Source organism: Erigeron canadensis, chromosome 4 (assembly GCF_010389155.1).
Source record: "Erigeron canadensis isolate Cc75 chromosome 4, C_canadensis_v1, whole genome shotgun sequence".
Taxonomy (NCBI): domain Eukaryota; kingdom Viridiplantae; phylum Streptophyta; class Magnoliopsida; order Asterales; family Asteraceae; genus Erigeron; species Erigeron canadensis.
In genome coordinates, this window is record NC_057764.1 from 36,450,461 (window position 1) to 36,468,543 (window position 18,083).

General features: G+C 30.8%; 2 protein-coding genes and 2 non-coding genes across 4 annotated transcripts; 2 read left to right on the top strand and 2 right to left on the bottom strand.

Moving 5' to 3' along the window:
* The first annotated feature begins 50 nt into the window (after window positions 1-50).
* TRNAL-CAA lies at window positions 51-134 on the top strand. Its single transcript has one exon. It is a non-coding gene; the product is annotated as a tRNA-Leu (tRNA).
* Window positions 135-3,077: 2,943 nt separating this feature from the next.
* Window positions 3,078-3,175, top strand: LOC122598719. The gene has a single exon (XR_006323708.1). It is a non-coding gene; the product is annotated as a small nucleolar RNA SNORD96 family (small nucleolar RNA).
* Window positions 3,176-9,414: 6,239 nt separating this feature from the next.
* LOC122597508 lies at window positions 9,415-11,082 on the bottom strand. Its single transcript, XM_043770098.1, has one exon. The coding sequence runs from the start codon at window positions 11,080-11,082 to the stop codon at window positions 9,415-9,417; it is 1,668 nt and encodes a 555-aa protein (XP_043626033.1).
* Window positions 11,083-12,507: 1,425 nt separating this feature from the next.
* Window positions 12,508-18,083, bottom strand: LOC122596297 (nucleobase-ascorbate transporter 1). The gene is made up of 14 exons (XM_043768845.1): window positions 17,994-18,083; window positions 16,917-17,014; window positions 16,658-16,834; window positions 16,423-16,523; window positions 16,243-16,318; window positions 15,457-15,516; window positions 15,166-15,353; window positions 14,988-15,084; window positions 14,804-14,890; window positions 14,652-14,710; window positions 14,479-14,570; window positions 13,549-13,626; window positions 13,273-13,430; window positions 12,508-13,185 (listed from the first exon to the last, which is right to left on the bottom strand). Exons 1-14 carry the CDS (start codon window positions 18,067-18,069, stop codon window positions 12,973-12,975), a joined length of 1,560 nt encoding a protein of 519 aa, XP_043624780.1. The 5' UTR covers window positions 18,070-18,083; the 3' UTR covers window positions 12,508-12,972.

Sequence of the window (18,083 nt, forward strand, 5' to 3'; positions counted from 1 at the left end):
AACCGCGCTGTTAAATTATAACTACTAAATGAGAATGATTGAATATATAAGTCAGGATGGCCGAGTGGTCTAAGGCGCCAGACTCAAGTTCTGGTCTTCGAAAGAGGGCGTGGGTTCAAATCCCACTTCTGACAATTTGGTTTTTTTTTTTTCCACTGATAGGATGGGCACGTTTTTATTTCATTTATTGGTTTGGTTTATCTTATATTTTACGGGGGATTTTTTTTTTCCACGTTAGTCAAGACTCAAGAGTTAAATGTCGATTTTCAAATCTAACATATTGGTTCTACTATTATTCCAAAACGATAAAACTTTTGTTGTAGAAAAAAACGATAAGTAAAACATTGTCTATTATATGATCATTTTACATAAAACATATTTTTAAAAAGATGTTAGATAGTCAAACAAATTACAAACAGATGTTTACAAACTTATTTGTCATGTAAAATAGACCAATTAAACTAATTTCTTTTTATTGTTCAAAAAGAAAAAACTAATTTCTTTTTCTCTTTCATGATTCTCTCTTCATGTTCAATTGGTGACACATAAGTTTGTAAACTTGTGTTTGTAATTTTTGTCACTATAGCAATTCTCTTATTAATATAAGAATTAGTATATGAAACAAAAAATATATATACGCTAAATGTAAAAATATACTTAAAAAGAAATTTAAATATTTAAATATAAATACTGAATAAAAACTCATATCAAGGTTGGATGGTGTAACATAATTACTTTCATCCAAACACTTCCAGATAAGCAATGTATTAGTTTTGATTACATAATTGACCGAGTTTTCATTGATGTCTTGCAAAAAAGTAATTTATTTTCGTTAGCCATTATTATTAAGAACAATACAAGTAGTAGCTAGTTCATGGGGTTTTCAATAATTGTGTCTATTGTGATTTTATTTGTAGGTTAATTTTAATTACTAATAACAACAATGATTATCCTAATTATAGTTAAGATTATAATTACTAATAATAATGATATTACAATTAATTTGATTACAGTTAATAATATAAAATAAAATATTGATATTAATATGTAACATCTCTTGATTATCCTAATTATAGTTAAGATTATAATTACTAATAATAATGATATTACAATTAATTTGATTACAGTTAATAATATAAAATAAAATATTGATATTAATATGTAACATCTCTTGATTATCCTAATTATAGTTAAGATTATAATTACTAATAATAATGATATTACAATTAATTTGATTACAGTTAATAATATAAAATAAAATATTGATATTAATATGTAACATCTCTAACTTTTAGCTATATTTTGTTATTAGATAGACATTATACAGTTTAGAATTAATTATCTTCAAATTGGGTTAAAAGTATAAATTGGTGATGAAAAATCAAAAAGTGTAAATTAATTTAGACATGTGTTGATTTAACTAATTTTGAGAAATTGAGAATTGTGATTGGTCAACTGAGATAAGATCAGTTGTTTTTTAATACATATTAAGATAAGATTAAGATTTAGCTATTTTACTTATTTCATAAAACCCAGTGGTATCGTTATCATATGACCATATGGGTCATATCTTGTGATCTCATGCGTGAAGATGATAACTGACATGAAATCTATGCGGTATGCGTTCTGGGTACCAATACGGTATATGGGACCAAAGGGTTCCCACCCATTTACCCTATTTTTATTTCATAAACCAAATTAACTTTTGTAAACTAATTATGACCTAAAAGATTCTTTTTCTCATTTATATTTAAAAATGTCATAAGTGAAATAATTAAAGATTACACATATATAAAAAGTAAAATCAAAACTTGTAAATTACATGACAAACATACCATAATAAGCTAATATAATAATAATAATAATATTATTATTATTATTATTATTATTATTATTATTATTATTATTATTATTATTATTATTATTATTATTATAAGTAATGACATACATGTTTAAAAAATGTATGAAAGTATACCTAATCAGTTTAAATTAGATATTTATTCGAGTATCCGTTTTTTTGTACAAAGCATTATCTCTCAAGATTTTTAAAAATGTGCGAGTACAAGATGTGACATGGTCGAATCTTAACTCGTCAAAGTTTTTAAAAAGTGTGCTAAAGCAAGAAGTAACTTGTAGTTATAAACCCAAACGTGTTGTGATATGTCAATGTATTAATTGAGAATTCAAGCGGAATGTGATGTAACACAACCTTTGTCAAAATTTTAAGGTTGCACCAGACTTGTAGTTATAAACCTAAACGTGTTGCGATCGGGGAATCAGTTTACTGCCTTCACTCCTTCCCCTTAATAAGACTTTAACTCGTTAAAGAAACCTTAAGGTTGTGCCCACCTCTTGTTACCTAAAGAAAGAAAGGTAAGAGCCAAACCTTTGTAGAAATTTTAGTACCAAATATTAGTTGGTGGTCAATATGACTAGTCTCACCTGTATTACTCGTATAAATTTGTGGCTCAGAGTGAGTAACAAATCGGTTCTTATGTTTACTTGGAAAATATATGTGTACATATCTTTTTAACCCCACTTTACAATTTATAACTTCTGCCATTTATATGGGCTTCAAATTAAAAAAATATATGGGCCTAAATTATGCATTCGCCAAAATTAGGGCTTATGCAAATTATACTTATAAAACCCTTGCTGTCTTCATGAAATCCTCCCTTTTTTCTAGTATGCCTTCCTTCAGGCTTCACTCCGCAGTCAAAATCAATGTATTTTTTCTATTAAAAAATGAATATATTTTGCGATTACGTTTAATGATTTACTTTATAATTAACTTTTGCTTATATCGGCGATTCATAAAATAATTTGCGGCGAATTAATTAATATTCGTAAAACTCAATAATAAATCGTCATAAATCGAGCTCTTTCTGGCAGACGACGGTTGACCGCCCTTAACCGGGATGTTACTGTTCGCCGGAGGAAGCGTTGTCACATCCTGTCGCCTTGAGGAGCAGATTCTGCGATTACCTCTTGGGATTGGCCGTGAGAAAAACATTTATTTACCTATATATGACATAATTGTTTATATAAGAATTAAATTGTTTTATAATAAAAAAAAAAGGCTGATGAAGATTATCTGTATTAAAAGAACACCATCTTTCGGGACTGAATGACTTTTTCGAAAGTTTTAATGTTAATTCTACAATTTCTGAAGCTAATGTCAAATTAATCAAGTTTATATATTTTCTAATTATGTGCTTATGGACGGTAAAGTGCTGTTTTTATGTTGATGCCAATTTTGTATTGGCACTTGGCGGCAGATGTTGTGGCTAATAATTTTTTTATTTTATTTTATGGTTAAGTACTTTTCTCTTGTGTGTTTTTCATTTCTCCGTTAAGTTTTTCGGCCAAAATCATGTTTATTGTTTTCAGTTCGCCCATGTTTTCGTTAAGTCCCCCAACGTGCGGTCACGTGATATACTGAGTACATAATAAAGAAATCCTATTTTTTCTCATAACTCGTTTCCTTCATCTCCCCTCTTTTCTTTTTCTTTTCCTTTTAATTTCTCTCTATTCTTTCCCTCCTAATTTCCCATGACTTTGTGTGTGGCAATCTTCGAACAATCAATGGCTTGTCACACACATGGGGAATCATCTAATCGGTAAATAAGGAGGGAAATTAGCAGAGAAGGAAAAGAGGGGAAAAAAAGGGAAACAGGTTATGAGAAAAAAAGGAGCGGTTTTATTTTATTATGTACTGACGTGGGAGACTTAACGGAAGCAGGGAATAACTAAAAACCACAGGGATGATTTTGACCGAAAACTTAACTGAGTGATGAAAAACGCACAAACGGGAATCTACATGGATGAAAAAATGTACTTAACCCTTTATTTTATGTTAGAGCAATAAGAATGAGATTTTAGTTTTGGGGAGGAATTCCCACTTGATTGATCAAGTTGAAAGATAGATGATCTTTCAATTTTGACATTTGATTTTAATTTAAAAATCAAGATAGTCATCCAACTTGAGAGAATCCATTTCTTTTAGTTTTTTTTACTAGTTTTTGGTTAATTGAAAGCTTATGTTGAGTTTTCTGATACATTGAATATAAGGATTTTGTGTTTTCTGATACATTAAATATTTGAATATAAGGATTTTGTAAAACAAAAGGAAAGCTATTGAATCATTTAAATGATCATATTTATTAAAACATAAAAAATTGATCATCCTTTGAGAAAAACATATATTATTGAAATTCTTACAATGATCCAATTACAAAAATCTGATTAAACACTAAAATTGGCAAACTATGTATGTGTTTTCTAATTCTCTTCAAAAATAGAAAATGGAACTCTTATCATATAGAAGAAAAAAGGGGTAGAAAAGAATACTAAATAAAATTAAAAAGAAAAACGCATTTTGGTCGTTCCCGTAAAAAAAAGTACATTATTGGTTGAAATTTTTGTCAAATTATGAGTATAACCCTATTCTCAAAGAAAGGAAACGATTGAACCAAACACTACTATAATCTACTTTCTAAACTGAATAACTGGTGACTTCGTCGAGAACGATGCGATCTTATTGAATGCTTAGTGAGAAAGAACTGAAGTATTTAACTATGTATGGTATAATATATGCTCGTAGTTGTTTGTTCATGTGTAAAAACCTAAAAGTATCGTTTTAGCGTGAATTAAACTATATACAAATTAATTTGGCCATGGCCACCGCATCATGATCATAGTTGTCGACTTGTAATTTTTTACTCGACTTGAAAACATTTTTTTGGCTCGTGCTCAGAAGTGACTAAACTCGTAAGAGTCAAAACATTTTAAAGTACTACATAATATAATATAATTATATATGTGTCACGTCTTTAGAAACAAAAATATAAGTTAGATATCTTAAAAATTTTACCAAAAATATTACATATTCAATACTTTTGAGACATAAACTTACAATTTATCTCTAAATTCACAATAAAATAATCAATGCTACATATATAACACACAAAATAATGTAGCAAATTAAGTATATTATATAATATATATCCATAGTATCAAACTACAATGATTATAAGTTTGCAACTAGTGACTTGGTCTAAGTTCGCACATCAACTCATAAGAGCCTGGACAAAAACGAGTTACCTAACGAGTCGACTCGTTTTTGGTGTAAATCGACTCGAATCGTAAAAGTCGACTCATGTTGTAAGAGTTTAACAACTATGATTATGATATTCACCTGCAAAACTAAAATCCTTGATTCACTTTATATACACATTTCTCCAACAAGGGATGTTGCTCTATCCCTTATTTAAGATTTAAGTAGCGCTTGCTAAAATATAGATGTGGGTTAGGGCGTTAGGCGAGGGTCTTAGGCCCTCAAGATATAAAGACCTTCATTTTTTATATTTTGAGTTTAGTGTTTTAGACTTTTTATTTTTGGGTTAGATATTATTATTAACTTATTACTGTACAAGGATAACAAGATTGCCTAAGATAATAAATAGGCAAATAAATCTCATGACTCATAACTCACCTTAAAAAAAAGGACACCATATAATTGAAATTACAAACCTCAAGAAAAAAAAAACAACCAGGTAAGAAATCGAAAAGCCAGACAACCAATTTTCCCTCTCAGAAAAAGATTTCTATCAATGAGTTAGTGATCAATAAAAGACTTTCTTATAAAAATGGTGCAAGATATTATTTCTTTCCTTTGTTTTCACGTAGCAACCAAAGTATATAACTATATAAGATGAACTATTTTTTGTTTTGTTTAAATAGGCACCCAAAATTAATCTTGCTTAAGGCTCTCAAAAAGATTAAGCCGACACTAGATTTAAGACTTCCAATGATCTTTCAGCACCATTTATCCACAAAATTGATGTTTTTATAGAGTAACTAGTTTTATGATAACATTCATTATGTATGTCTATTTTTCGGCTTGAAACAAAAAACCAGGAAATCCAATGTGGTCTGTCTCGGGCTCCCAAGTTATTCCAGCTTGGGCCTTGGTGTCAGCGTGAGTATAAATATGTTTTCAATGTGATGCTGGTATCACAAATATTCCTAAGTTGTGATTATTACTGTAAAGAATCTTTAAATCTCAAGAATATATTGAATCAACATTTAATGAAATTGAATGATTATTATGAAAATAGAACAAGTTATTATTACAATCAATAGAAAATAACCTTCAGGATGATGATTATATACAGAAATACATATATATTGATATGATATATATGCTAGAATATATATGAATAATATGAGAGAAAAATTGATCAAAATCTGAATGTCTGTTGTTGTTGCCCTAATACGACTAAATGGTTGTATATATAGATCTTCATTTTACACTTTAGCCTCTCCTTTATTTTCTTTCTTTTACTTCTGCTCCAAGACTTCCAGTTAAGATATGTACAGCTTCAGTCCTTTATATCATCAACTATTTTAACCTGCATTTTTTTCATACAACAGAATTAGTATAGAATTTAGACCATGAACTTGATACTTTTAACATCCCCCCTCCAGTTAATGGTTTGAACATATCAATAAGTCCTAATTTGTCACAAAGATAGAAATGTTGCTTTGAACTTAAGCTCTTGGTAAACACATCTGCTAGATTATGATCAGAATGAATTTTATTGATTTTAATTGCACCTGCACACACTTTTTCGCTTTAAAATATAAGTCTATTTCAAAATGCTTTGTTCTTTCATGGAAAACAGGATTTGCAGCTATTTGTATAGCTGCTTTACTATCACAAAAAAGATTTACAAGAAGACTAATTTTTATACCAATATCATTAAGCAAGTTCAAAAGCCAAATGCTTTCACAAGTTACAGATGCCAAAGCCCTATATTCTGCTTCAGCAGAGGACTTGGCCACTGTATGTTTCTTACTTTTCCATGAAACAAGAGTGTTACCCAGAAAAATAGTGAAACCTGTTACAGATTTCCTTGTTGTGAGACATCTAGCCCAATCAGAATCAACATATCCCACAAGATCAAGATTATTACCTTTCTTAATGTGCAAACCCTTACCTGGTGCACCCTTAAGGTACCTTAAAACTCTAAGTCCAAGATTAAAATGCTCTTTAGTTGGAGAATGCATATACCGAGACAAACATTGCACTGAGTAACTAATATCAGGCCTTGTTAGTGTCAAATATATAAGTTTGCCAATCAGCCTTTGATACAAAGTCATATCATCAAGTAAAGGAGAAGAACCATGTTTAATAGTTAAATTCATCTCAAGAGGTGTATTGATAGGTTTACAACCAAGAAGACCAAACTCATTCAATAATTCTAAACAATACTTTCTTTGAGTCAAGTATAAACCAGATTCATTTTCAAGCACTTCAATACCAAGAAAATACTTTAACTTTCCAAGATCCTTAATTCTAAATTTAGAGTTCATAAATTCTTTTATTTTGTCTATTTCATTTTGAGAATTACCAGTCAATACAATATCATCTACATAGACCAGCAAAGCAACAAATATATCACCATCAGTTTTTGTGAACAAAGAATAGTCACACTTACTTTGAATAAACCCATATTCAGTTAAAGCATTACATAATTTTTAGTTCCATTGCCTAGGAGCTTGTTTTAAACCATATAAAGATTTATTCAATTTGCATACCATATTGTTATTATTAGAGTATCCTAGTGGCATTTCCATATAAACTTCTTCTTTTAAGTCACCATATAAAAAAGCATTATTAACATCAAGTTGATATAAAGGCCAACTTTTAGAAATAGCAACAGTTAACAAGCATCTAATAGTAACCATTTTCACCACAGGTGAAAAAGTTTCATCAAAATCAGTTCCAGCCTTTTGACTATATCCTTTAGCAACTAATCTAGCTTTATATCTTTCTATTTCTCCATTAACCTTATACTTAATTTTGTAAATCCATTTACATTCTATTGGTTCTCTATTTTTAGGTAAAGTTGTAACAGTCCAAGTATTATTTCTATTCAAAGCTTCAATTTCTTCATTCATATCATTAACCCAATTAGAATCTTTACAAGCTTCATTAAAAGAAGAAGGTTCACAACTTTTATTTAAAGAAGTAGCAAAACAATGTAACTCTGAATTCAAATGAGAATAGTTTATAACTTTATTTAAAGGATATTTAACTTTCCCTTGAATTTCAAAATCTTGTAATCTTTGAGACAAAACCGATTGTCTAGATGTTCTTCTCAGAGATCTTTCATTTAAATTAGGATTATTGCCCTCAGATTGATTTTCATTATTCATATCTTGTAACATGATTGTAGGCTCAACCACATTTTCAACATTCACACTTGAATCTCTTGACAGATTATGATCAACAGAATTCTCAGTAACTCTAAAAGAGCTACCAGGAAAATTGTCAATCCTCTGTGTTTGAATAGATTCATTTGGAATGTTAAAATGTGAGAGCTCACCTCTAATGTTAAGATCATCACCTCTGCCTTCCTTTTCATCATTGGGCTCCTTATGAACAAGTGTATTAAACAAATCAAAAAAATTTAAATGATTTATAGACTCAGATTATATTTTAACCAGTTCTTTATTCATTGTAAAAGGAAACACATTTTCAAAGAATCTCACATCTCTAGAATACACATAAGACCTTGACTCAAGACTATAAAGTTTGTAGCCCTTTTTATTGTTAGAATAACCAAGTAAAACACATTTTTCAGCTCTTGATTCAAACTTATCAGATACATTCAGTTTAGTAGCAAAACATAAGCAACCAAAAACTCTTAAGTGATTTAAAAAAGGTTCAGTTCCATACACTTTTTCATAAGGTGTTTTACCTTTAAGAATAGAGGAAGGTGTTCTATTAATTAAGTAAGTAGCAGTAAGCACACAATCACTCTAAAGATATAAAGGAATTCTCCCCTAAAACATAAGAGACCTAGCCACATTTAGAAGGTGTCTATGTTTCCTTTCAACAATACCATTTTGTTGGGGTGTATTAGAATGAGTAGTTTAATGAACAATTCCCTTTGAAGTAACAAGACAAATCATTTGATTATTTAAAAATTCTGTTCCATTATCACTTCTGATTACTTTCACTTTAACACCAAATTGAGTATGCAATAATTCAAAAAACTGTTTTACATATTCAAATACTTCAGATTTATTTTTAAGCATGAAAGTCCAAACTGCTCTAGTGAAATCATCAACAGTGGTTAAAAAATATTTAAAACCATCTTTACTTGTAACTTTGTATGGTTCCCATACATCCAAATGAATTAAATCACCCAAACCATAAGTTTTATGATCACTTAAAGGGAAATGTTCTCTTGTTTGTTTAGCTTTATGACAAACATCACAAGGACCAATGTGTTTGGAAGAAAGACTTAGTTTCTTAGAAAAAACAGATAAGGCTTGATCAGCAGGATGACCAAGTCTCATGTGCCACAATAGTTTAGACTCACAAGGAATAGAAGCAGAATTTCACACAACAGAAGAAGAAGAAGAAGGAAGAGGAAGATCATCATAAACATATAAACCACCTTGTTCACTACCAGTCCCCAGAACACTCTTTTGAAGTGAATCCCGAATATAACAAGTACTAGGATCAAACCCTACGAACAGATTGTTGTCTCTATCAAGTTTATGTACATACATCAAATTTACATTGTATTCAGGAACAACCAAAACATCAAACAAGATAATGCCATTTTTAAGATGAAGATTTCCAATTTGTTTGACAATAGCACAAGTACCATTAGGATGACCAATTTTTAGTTGCAAATCAGAAATATCAACTACATTAGTAAGGTTTTTAGCAGACATAGTCATATGTTGATTTGCACCACTATCAATAATCCACTTAATGATAGCATTAAACAGAAAACTATTACAACTTAAAAACCAAGAGTTGCTACACAATGGCATACCTGCCATATTAGCTTGCAGACTAGAAGAAGATCCAGATTTGTTGTCTAATAAACTAAGTAGCCTAGCCACTTGATCAGAAGTAAGAACATTAGAGGAATCACAAGATTTAGTACCAGAATCAGATTTATCAATCTGAATATTATTATTAGAGAATCTCCCATTATTAAATTGATTAGAAGAATTTTTGTTTTTTAGAATAAAACACCTGTCAATAGTATGACCAATCTTATTACAGTGAGTACAATGAAGATTAGGATTAGGTGGTCTCAAAATTCTTTGATTAAAGTCAAAAGTTTTTCTGGATTCAAAGTTATTATCAAAGGTTTTCCTGTTATCAAAAGAATTCTTATTTCCTTTAAAACCAGAATTTCTGTTAAAATTTGACTTAGCAATGAAAGCAGAAGAAGAAGAAGAAGAAGAAGAAGAAACAAATTTATCACCCATCCCCCCTCTATGAGATTCTTCTCTAGAACATATATTATAAGCAGTTTTAACAGTTGGCAAAGGATCTTTCATGAGTATATTAGATCTGACAGTTATATAAGAGTCATCTAATCCCATTAAAAACTGCATTAACTTCATAAGATCAACATGTTGTTGAATTTCACTTGTAGCAGCACAAGAACAAGCAGGTAAATGAATCATAACATCAAATTGTTTCCAGAATGCAGTCAATTTATGATAATATTCAGACAAAGAAGAACCATTTTGAGAAAGAGAATTAATCTTTTGATACAGATTAAATGTAACAGATCCATCAACTTTATCATAAGTGTCTTTAAGTTCTTGCCATACAATAGAAGCATTTTTAGAGTAAATTTGGCCTAGATATAACTCTTGAGACACACACCCTAGAATCCAATTCAAAACCACTGCATTGCATCTATCCCATTGTTTAGCTAAAACAGGATTATCATAATTTTTAAGACAAGAGCCATCAATAAATCCAGTTTTATTCTTAGTTTCCAATGCCAATTCAATTGCACAAGCCCATACTTTATAATTCTCAGTTCCAAGAAGTTTAAAACCAATCAAAGGTGTACCAGTAGTATCACTAGCATGCAAATACAAAGGATCTCCAAAATCAAGCTTACTAATCCTGGTTATTTCAAAATCAGTCTCATTATCAGAATCATTATGCACAAAAGCAGGAGGAGTATTACCATGAACAGAAGCAGGAGGAGTATTACCATGAACAGAACCAGGAGGAGTATTAACCATGATTGCAAATAACAAATATCAAACAACACAATGAAACAAGCAAACACACAAAGAAATAATAGACAACTAATTACACACAGAAATAAAACAAGAACAGGTACAAAAACACTTAGTCAAATAGTGCAGATAAGATAACAATAGAAGCACAAAATCAATCAGACAATTCCTTCTCAAAAAAATTTAAAGAAAATATATCTAGTTCTCACAGCAAAGTCAGGGACAGGATTCCTTGCCTCTCGTATGGAGGTAGGTCAAGTATTAACTAGGCTGTTTTTATGAGAAATAGATAATAAAAAAATTATATATATATATAGAAAAATTTAATGAGAAGAAATTGATATGAAGATTCACACAGATATCAACAAATTAAGAAAAAATTAAAAGAGAGAAGAATACAATACAGTGCTTTTGCCGATGTTAGAAGAACCCTAATTATCTCTTGATTCGCTTAGTCAAGAGAATAATCAGGATCAGAAAGTGAAACCCTAATTACCAGAATAACAGCGGAAGACTAATAAGAAGATTTCAAGAAAAAAATTCCCCAAATCAATTGAAGAACAAACCCTAATTACCAGACTTAGAGTTCCAAACGGAATACGCTCTAAATCGAAGAATAGAACAACAAATACACCGAATCAACAACCAATGAGCCTGGCTCTGATACCATGTAAAGAATCTTTAAATCTCAAGAATATATTGAATCAACACTTAATGAAATTGAATGATTAGTATGAAAATAGAACAAGTTATTATTACATTCAATAGAAAATAACCATCAGGATGATGATTATATACAGAAATACATATATATATCGATATGATATATATGCTAGAATATATATGAATAATATGAGAGACAAATTGATCAAAATCTGAATGTCTGTTGTTGTTGCCCTAATACGACTAAATGGTTGTATATATAGATCTTCATTTTACACTTTAGCCCCTCCTTTATTTTCTTTCTTTTACTTCTGCTCCAAGACTTCCAGCTAAGATATGTACACCTTCAGTCCTTTATATCAACTATTTTAACATGCATTTTTCTCATACAACATAATTAGTATAGAATTTAGACCATGAACTTGATACTTTTAACAATTACTAATGTTCCAAGTTACGCCATATTTATTAGGATAAGATAACCAAATCGTACGTATAAAAGGAAGGGGCAGGGCATGTCACAAGCGGTACTAAAATAGTAAAATCTCAAGCCAAAACCACAAGACTAAACCAGCACTACTTTTAATTTGTGATGACCAAAAAAAGTTGGTTACTAAGTTACCAACTGAATTTGATATATTTGGCGCCTATCAAATCCTCGAGTAGAATGTGAGCGCCATCTCTTTAAACACAGCTTGAATGGTTTATGTTCTGAATTTCTTTTAAGAAAGTTGTGTTACTATTCCAGCACATCACACCCACAAATATATACATGTATTCATATATTTTGCATAATGTATAGACACATTTATGTTAACATACAAAACTTAATATACGTCTCCTGTAAACATGTATTATGTCAACATATACACATGCACCTATATATAAAAAATATAGGTATGAACAAAATGCATGTGTGTATTAGGAATTGACTCGTACAAGCAATTTGAGAACAAAAACATTAATCTTGTCTCAATTTTCCCTTTATTAGTAAATAAACTTCAAAAGGAAATAATGATCAAAAGCTCTACATTTTAATATTTATACCCTGCTCCTGCTTCTACTCAAGATACCTAATTGATCAATGCAATAAGCTTGGCTCTGAATTAATGACCCCAAAAAGAACCCTAATCATTCCCAATTTAAAGGAATGTTTTGTCCATAATATTGCTGCAAAATGGATGTTAGTAACTTGTTTCTCTTTCTAATAAACTGCTTTCCCTCCACTGGTTATGTTGGTGGGAAAAACCTGTTTAGATTGAACGGCAATGTGTAGAATTCTTCATTCCTGTTGTCCCCTCTAAACGTTCTGAACTTTACCCACCACGGCATTCCTCTATCTTTCTTTGAATTCACAACATCTAATGTGTTGTCAAGGAACACTGCCACGATTAGTCCAACTGTCGGTGGTGACGAGAATATGGCATTCAAGAATGCATTAAACTGCAAGAACATAGATAAGACGGACTTTATTTTACCAAAAAATGAGAAAATATGCATGTAGGTACAACAGCCAAAGGTTATACTTACCCAACCAGCATTGGTTCGAACAAGGCCATGACGTACAGTCGCATACTCATCAAAATACTGAGGAATAGAAATTCCAAGAAAAAGGGAAAGCCCAATTATGATGAGGTTTCTCATAGAATTCATGTTGGTGAACTGAAGAAACGATAATCCAACAGCACCTACAATCATCCATTATCATACATACACAAAATCTTTAGAAACAAAAATAAATATAAAGCTGACTCTATAAAGCATTTGGGAAAAAAGAGCAAAGTTTGCTTATTTTTAGTCACATACCTACTAGGCCAAAAAGAATACAATACAGTGCTGCATATATGGGAAAAGGTATAGATGCAAACACTGCTCCAAATTTTCCTGCAATAGAAAGCAATATATAAGATAAACATTGAAACCATTCGTTAATAAGGCTTATTTTGGATCTATCATATGCAAATCTTATATGTCTGTGATTCCTTTATTTATGCAAAACAGCAAAAGGAAGTATATCATGACAACTCATTAGTAATAAGAAACCGATAAGAGTATATTGTCATAGAGTGAAACCTCTATAAATCAATAATGTTTGGACCAACACATTTTATCAATTTAGCGAGATATTATTATATCGATAAATTAATAATTTATTAATTTTGGAGAAGACATTCGAAAGTATGAGACCTTGATTACGGGTATACATTATCAACACAAAATAGATATGAATCACTTGCTAGATTATGTTAGTGAAAATAATAAATGTTATGAGATTCAAAACATTGAAGAAATTGTGAAGGATACCATTCAAAATCCGATTGATAACGAAGTTAATGATGATTTAAGGATAGAACTCTTCACAACTTATTGTTACAATACGAGTAAACAATACTCAAACTCTTACACAGAATTCTTGAGTTTTTTTTAGATAAGATAGGGAAAATAAATGATAAGAGTCCAATGATGAGATAAAAAATTTTACAAAAACAAGTGACTATACATCATTTTTTACTAAAAGTTGGAATATATTAATAATTATTAATTTATAGTTTCATTGGGACCAATATAAATACATTGTGATTTAAAAAAGTTATGATCTTATTATTTTATTGATTGGGATCCAATTTTGTACTGGTCCCAAGTTGGGACTGGACAAATTATTAATTTTATCGAGGTTATAAATTTATCGAGTATCAATTTATAGAGGTTCTACTGTATAAGCGTTAAAAAACTAACCTAAAATGGAAAAGAAAACCATGAAAGCGGCTGAAAGCTGAACAACTCTTCGACTCCCAACTCGTGTTAGTCCGAGAAGACCCACATTTTCCCTGAGATAACTTGGGTTAGTTGAAAAAGAGCATGTATTTACCAACACAAAGAAAACTGAAGTTTTGAGCTTAGGTCCTTACACTGACACTGTTGATCCAGTTCCAGTTCCATAAAGTCCATCCAGAAGTACCCCTATTCCCTAAAAGAACTTACAAGCATATGTTGTGACTTTCCACGGTAAATTAGACTTCTTACTGTAACATATAAGTAGAAGATTCGATTACAAACTTACCTGCCAGCCAATACCTCTGCTAAGCACATAAGCAGGTGGAGGGGTTGCAATTGCGAGCCGGGATGCAGCCATATATGCACCAGTTGACTGCCAATAAGGAAATTTTATTAACATAGAAAATGAAGTTTCTGTATATTTCAAAAATATTAGCTCTATGAATTAACGGTGCACTCATAGGGCATACCTCAGCCATTGACACAAGAACTGATGACATCATAGCGAATGAATGGCCAGCTGAAAAAGTAGGTGGGCCCCACTGTAAAGGGTAAGGAAACTTGAACCTAAAAATCCACCCATGCAGACGAAATTTTAGGACTAAATGTGAAAACACTTAAAGGAACTTTCTCATAAACTTCTTTTACCATGGGGCAGTAGATATGAGATTTGCTCTGTCTGTACGGCAGCTATTTTGAGTTGCAATGGGTTTATTCCGATATGCTCCGCTGGCAGTTAATATGATTGAATAGATCCAGATAATCGAGATGCATATCAATAAAGGAAACCGCTCAAAAATGGGAACATCTTTTAGTAGTCTTGTTTGCTTTAGATACTACAATATGAGAAGCTTGTTACACTTTGAATGTAGTAACATACTTCAGAGAAAAAGACTGGGCATTTGACAAAATAACTTATCCGGGAAAACAAAAATTTACCTGTGAAACTCCAATAACTAAAAGTAGCATAGGTAAACCGATTTCTACACAATTTCCTAGCTGTAAAGGGAAACACCGAACAAAAAGATGTAATTAAATCAAAAGATAAACATGAAGAGTAATAATCATAGCATTAACAACGTGTTAATATCAAACGGGCTACTTTCCAAGTTAACATGTGTATGAATTTTGAATCTTTTGGATTAAGAAATATGCATTTACAGAAATTCAATCCCACTTCCATTCATGTTACATAGATCGCAATGATATCTCTATATTGCAAACTATTAAAGCTACAAGATACCTATTGAACGGACAATATATTTGCATATATTGGTTCCACTGCTTTTGATAAACAGAATTCTCCTACTTTCTCATTATTGAAAGAGTATTTTAGATGGAATAACATGTCACAATTTCCGTGAGACCAAGTAATAACAAAATTATGAGAAGTACTTTAGACAATTAAGACCATTAAACGCTTTGCCATATATAGAAAACACGTTAGCGCTTTACCATCTCATTTGATTAGACTAATAAGTACTGCAAGCATATAGATATATAGAATCACACAAAGCCTTTTTCATGTGACAGAGAGTATTAAGAACTACTTTCATTAGGCTAATAGGCTACAATATAATGCATATGTGTTTTCTCTTGCATATACACAGCTACGAAGCATTAGGTCAATAGGTTTAACTCGACATATAACTGCCACAACGATGTAGTAGATATTTTACCAAAAAGAAACCCAAGATTTAGATGTAGAAGGCTACAATGACGTACCATTGGAAATCCTCGCTGAAATAGTCCCAAACCAACCAAACCAACAACCGGTGCCATGCCAAGGGGGCTAAAAAATCTATTAAAGGAAAGCCAGAGGATACAAAATCAAGACTAAAAAGGAAAAAACTAATAGAGAAAGAAACATGGAAAAAAACGTAGGCTATATAATTATCAATATACCGTGAAAAGAGACCCCAAAGTTGACTGTAGCCGGCTATTATTTGAATGCTAGAAGCAACGATTAATGCTCCTTGAATAGCTCTCATTGTTTGTATAAATCTCTGAAAAACCAACCAACTTAACAAATTATCTTCTTTCAATTCCAATATATTTGAACGTATAATAATAACCCAATCTTTTGAAACTAATAATCATGCCATACATCCTTTCATATCATATAACGAAGAAAACCTACATCATGATGATCTGGGATCCGTTGCAGAGATGAATCATTTATAATGTAAAGTATGGGCATAACATAAGCAAACGAGCCTCCAACAACAGCAGGCAACCTAGTTCCAAATAGCGTTTGTAGAATTGTGTTGATACCCGATACAAATAGTAAAGTTTGTATAACACGAGCCTTATCACCCTACATGTCATAACAGTTATACGAAGCATGATATCAAAATTCGAAACTACTCAAATAAGTACAAAACAATCAAAATGCTTACATCCGATCCACCCATCAAGGGGACGAGCAAAGTAGGGATCATTACACTTGTTCCAAGCATTAGAATGTAGTTTTGAAAAGCTAATAATATGGTTTCGGCTGCATAAGATTGAGGTAGAAATCAATAGGCTGTGGTTATAAACACTATAAACACCATATCATGCATCATTTCTATATAGAAATGTAAGTATTTGTCCTTTACAGTCTTGCCAAATTTAAGAAATAAATTTTTCTAAAAATCCAACCTTACAAGACACGCCTACACTATCATGCCAAAACACAACTTTAAGCCCCTGCTACATTGTAAGCAATAGGCATTGAATAAATAAAGACCAGGTTACCATATTTAATCAACTGCACATTTTGTTATTAATAAAAACCTTGACATTTATTTTATTTAACTTTTGCCAATAAAACAAAACCTAAAGTTCCAATCAAAAATCACTATTTTGTATATGTATGTACAACAATCACAATCCATAATTTTATAATGATTCAATACAAAAGAGATAGATTTGTTCTCACTCTTTACCTAAAATAGGAAAAGAAAGAAATACCATGAAAATGGTGTGACCCACTTTAGTCAATAAAAACAAATCAACAACATTCATAACCCTTGACTTTTGTAGTTTTGTTCTACACATTTCATGTGTTCTAATATTATATTGCAAATTAATACATAAATAAACAAATACACAAATATAAAACTTAGGAGAAAATTACATAGAATTTTTTTTAAAAAAACCACATTGGTGTTCTCCTTTTCCTATTCCCAATTCCACCATAAAAACCATGAAAGAATATACAATACTTTTAATACCTGACAAACATACTCCCAGAAATGCCATCTTATGAGAATAAAATTATTAATATTAAAATATTCAAAACAGCAGTTAAAATATTTATAAAAATACATAAATGTCCAGTAAATAACACAATTTAGAAGATTGCATGACAGCTTCTATCAAATGCTATGTTTCATGAGCTAAAAACCCTGCAAGCTACTAATCTAAAACCCATATTTCAAATTTCATATATATATATATATATATATAGAGAGAGAGAGAGAGAGACATACGCCAAGGTGGATTTGAATCAATACAGTACTCTAAATCTTGAAGTTGTTCCATGGGAGGGTGACTAATGTCAGCCATTGATAAAATGTGAA

Coding starts and splice junctions, on each gene's coding strand:
- LOC122597508 (XM_043770098.1), bottom strand. CDS start 11,082: ATGGTTAATACTCCTCCTGGTTCTGTTCATGGTAATACTCCTCCTGCT.
- LOC122596297 (XM_043768845.1), bottom strand. CDS start 18,069: ATGGCTGACATTAGTCACCCTCCCATGGAACAACTTCAAGATTTAGAG. Junction 14,891..14,987: donor TTCTTGTGTCAATGGCTGAG/GTATGCCCTATG, acceptor CCTTATTGGCAG/TCAACTGGTGCATATATGGC. Junction 13,186..13,272: donor TTCGAACCAATGCTGGTTGG/GTAAGTATAACC, acceptor ATGTTCTTGCAG/TTTAATGCATTCTTGAATGC.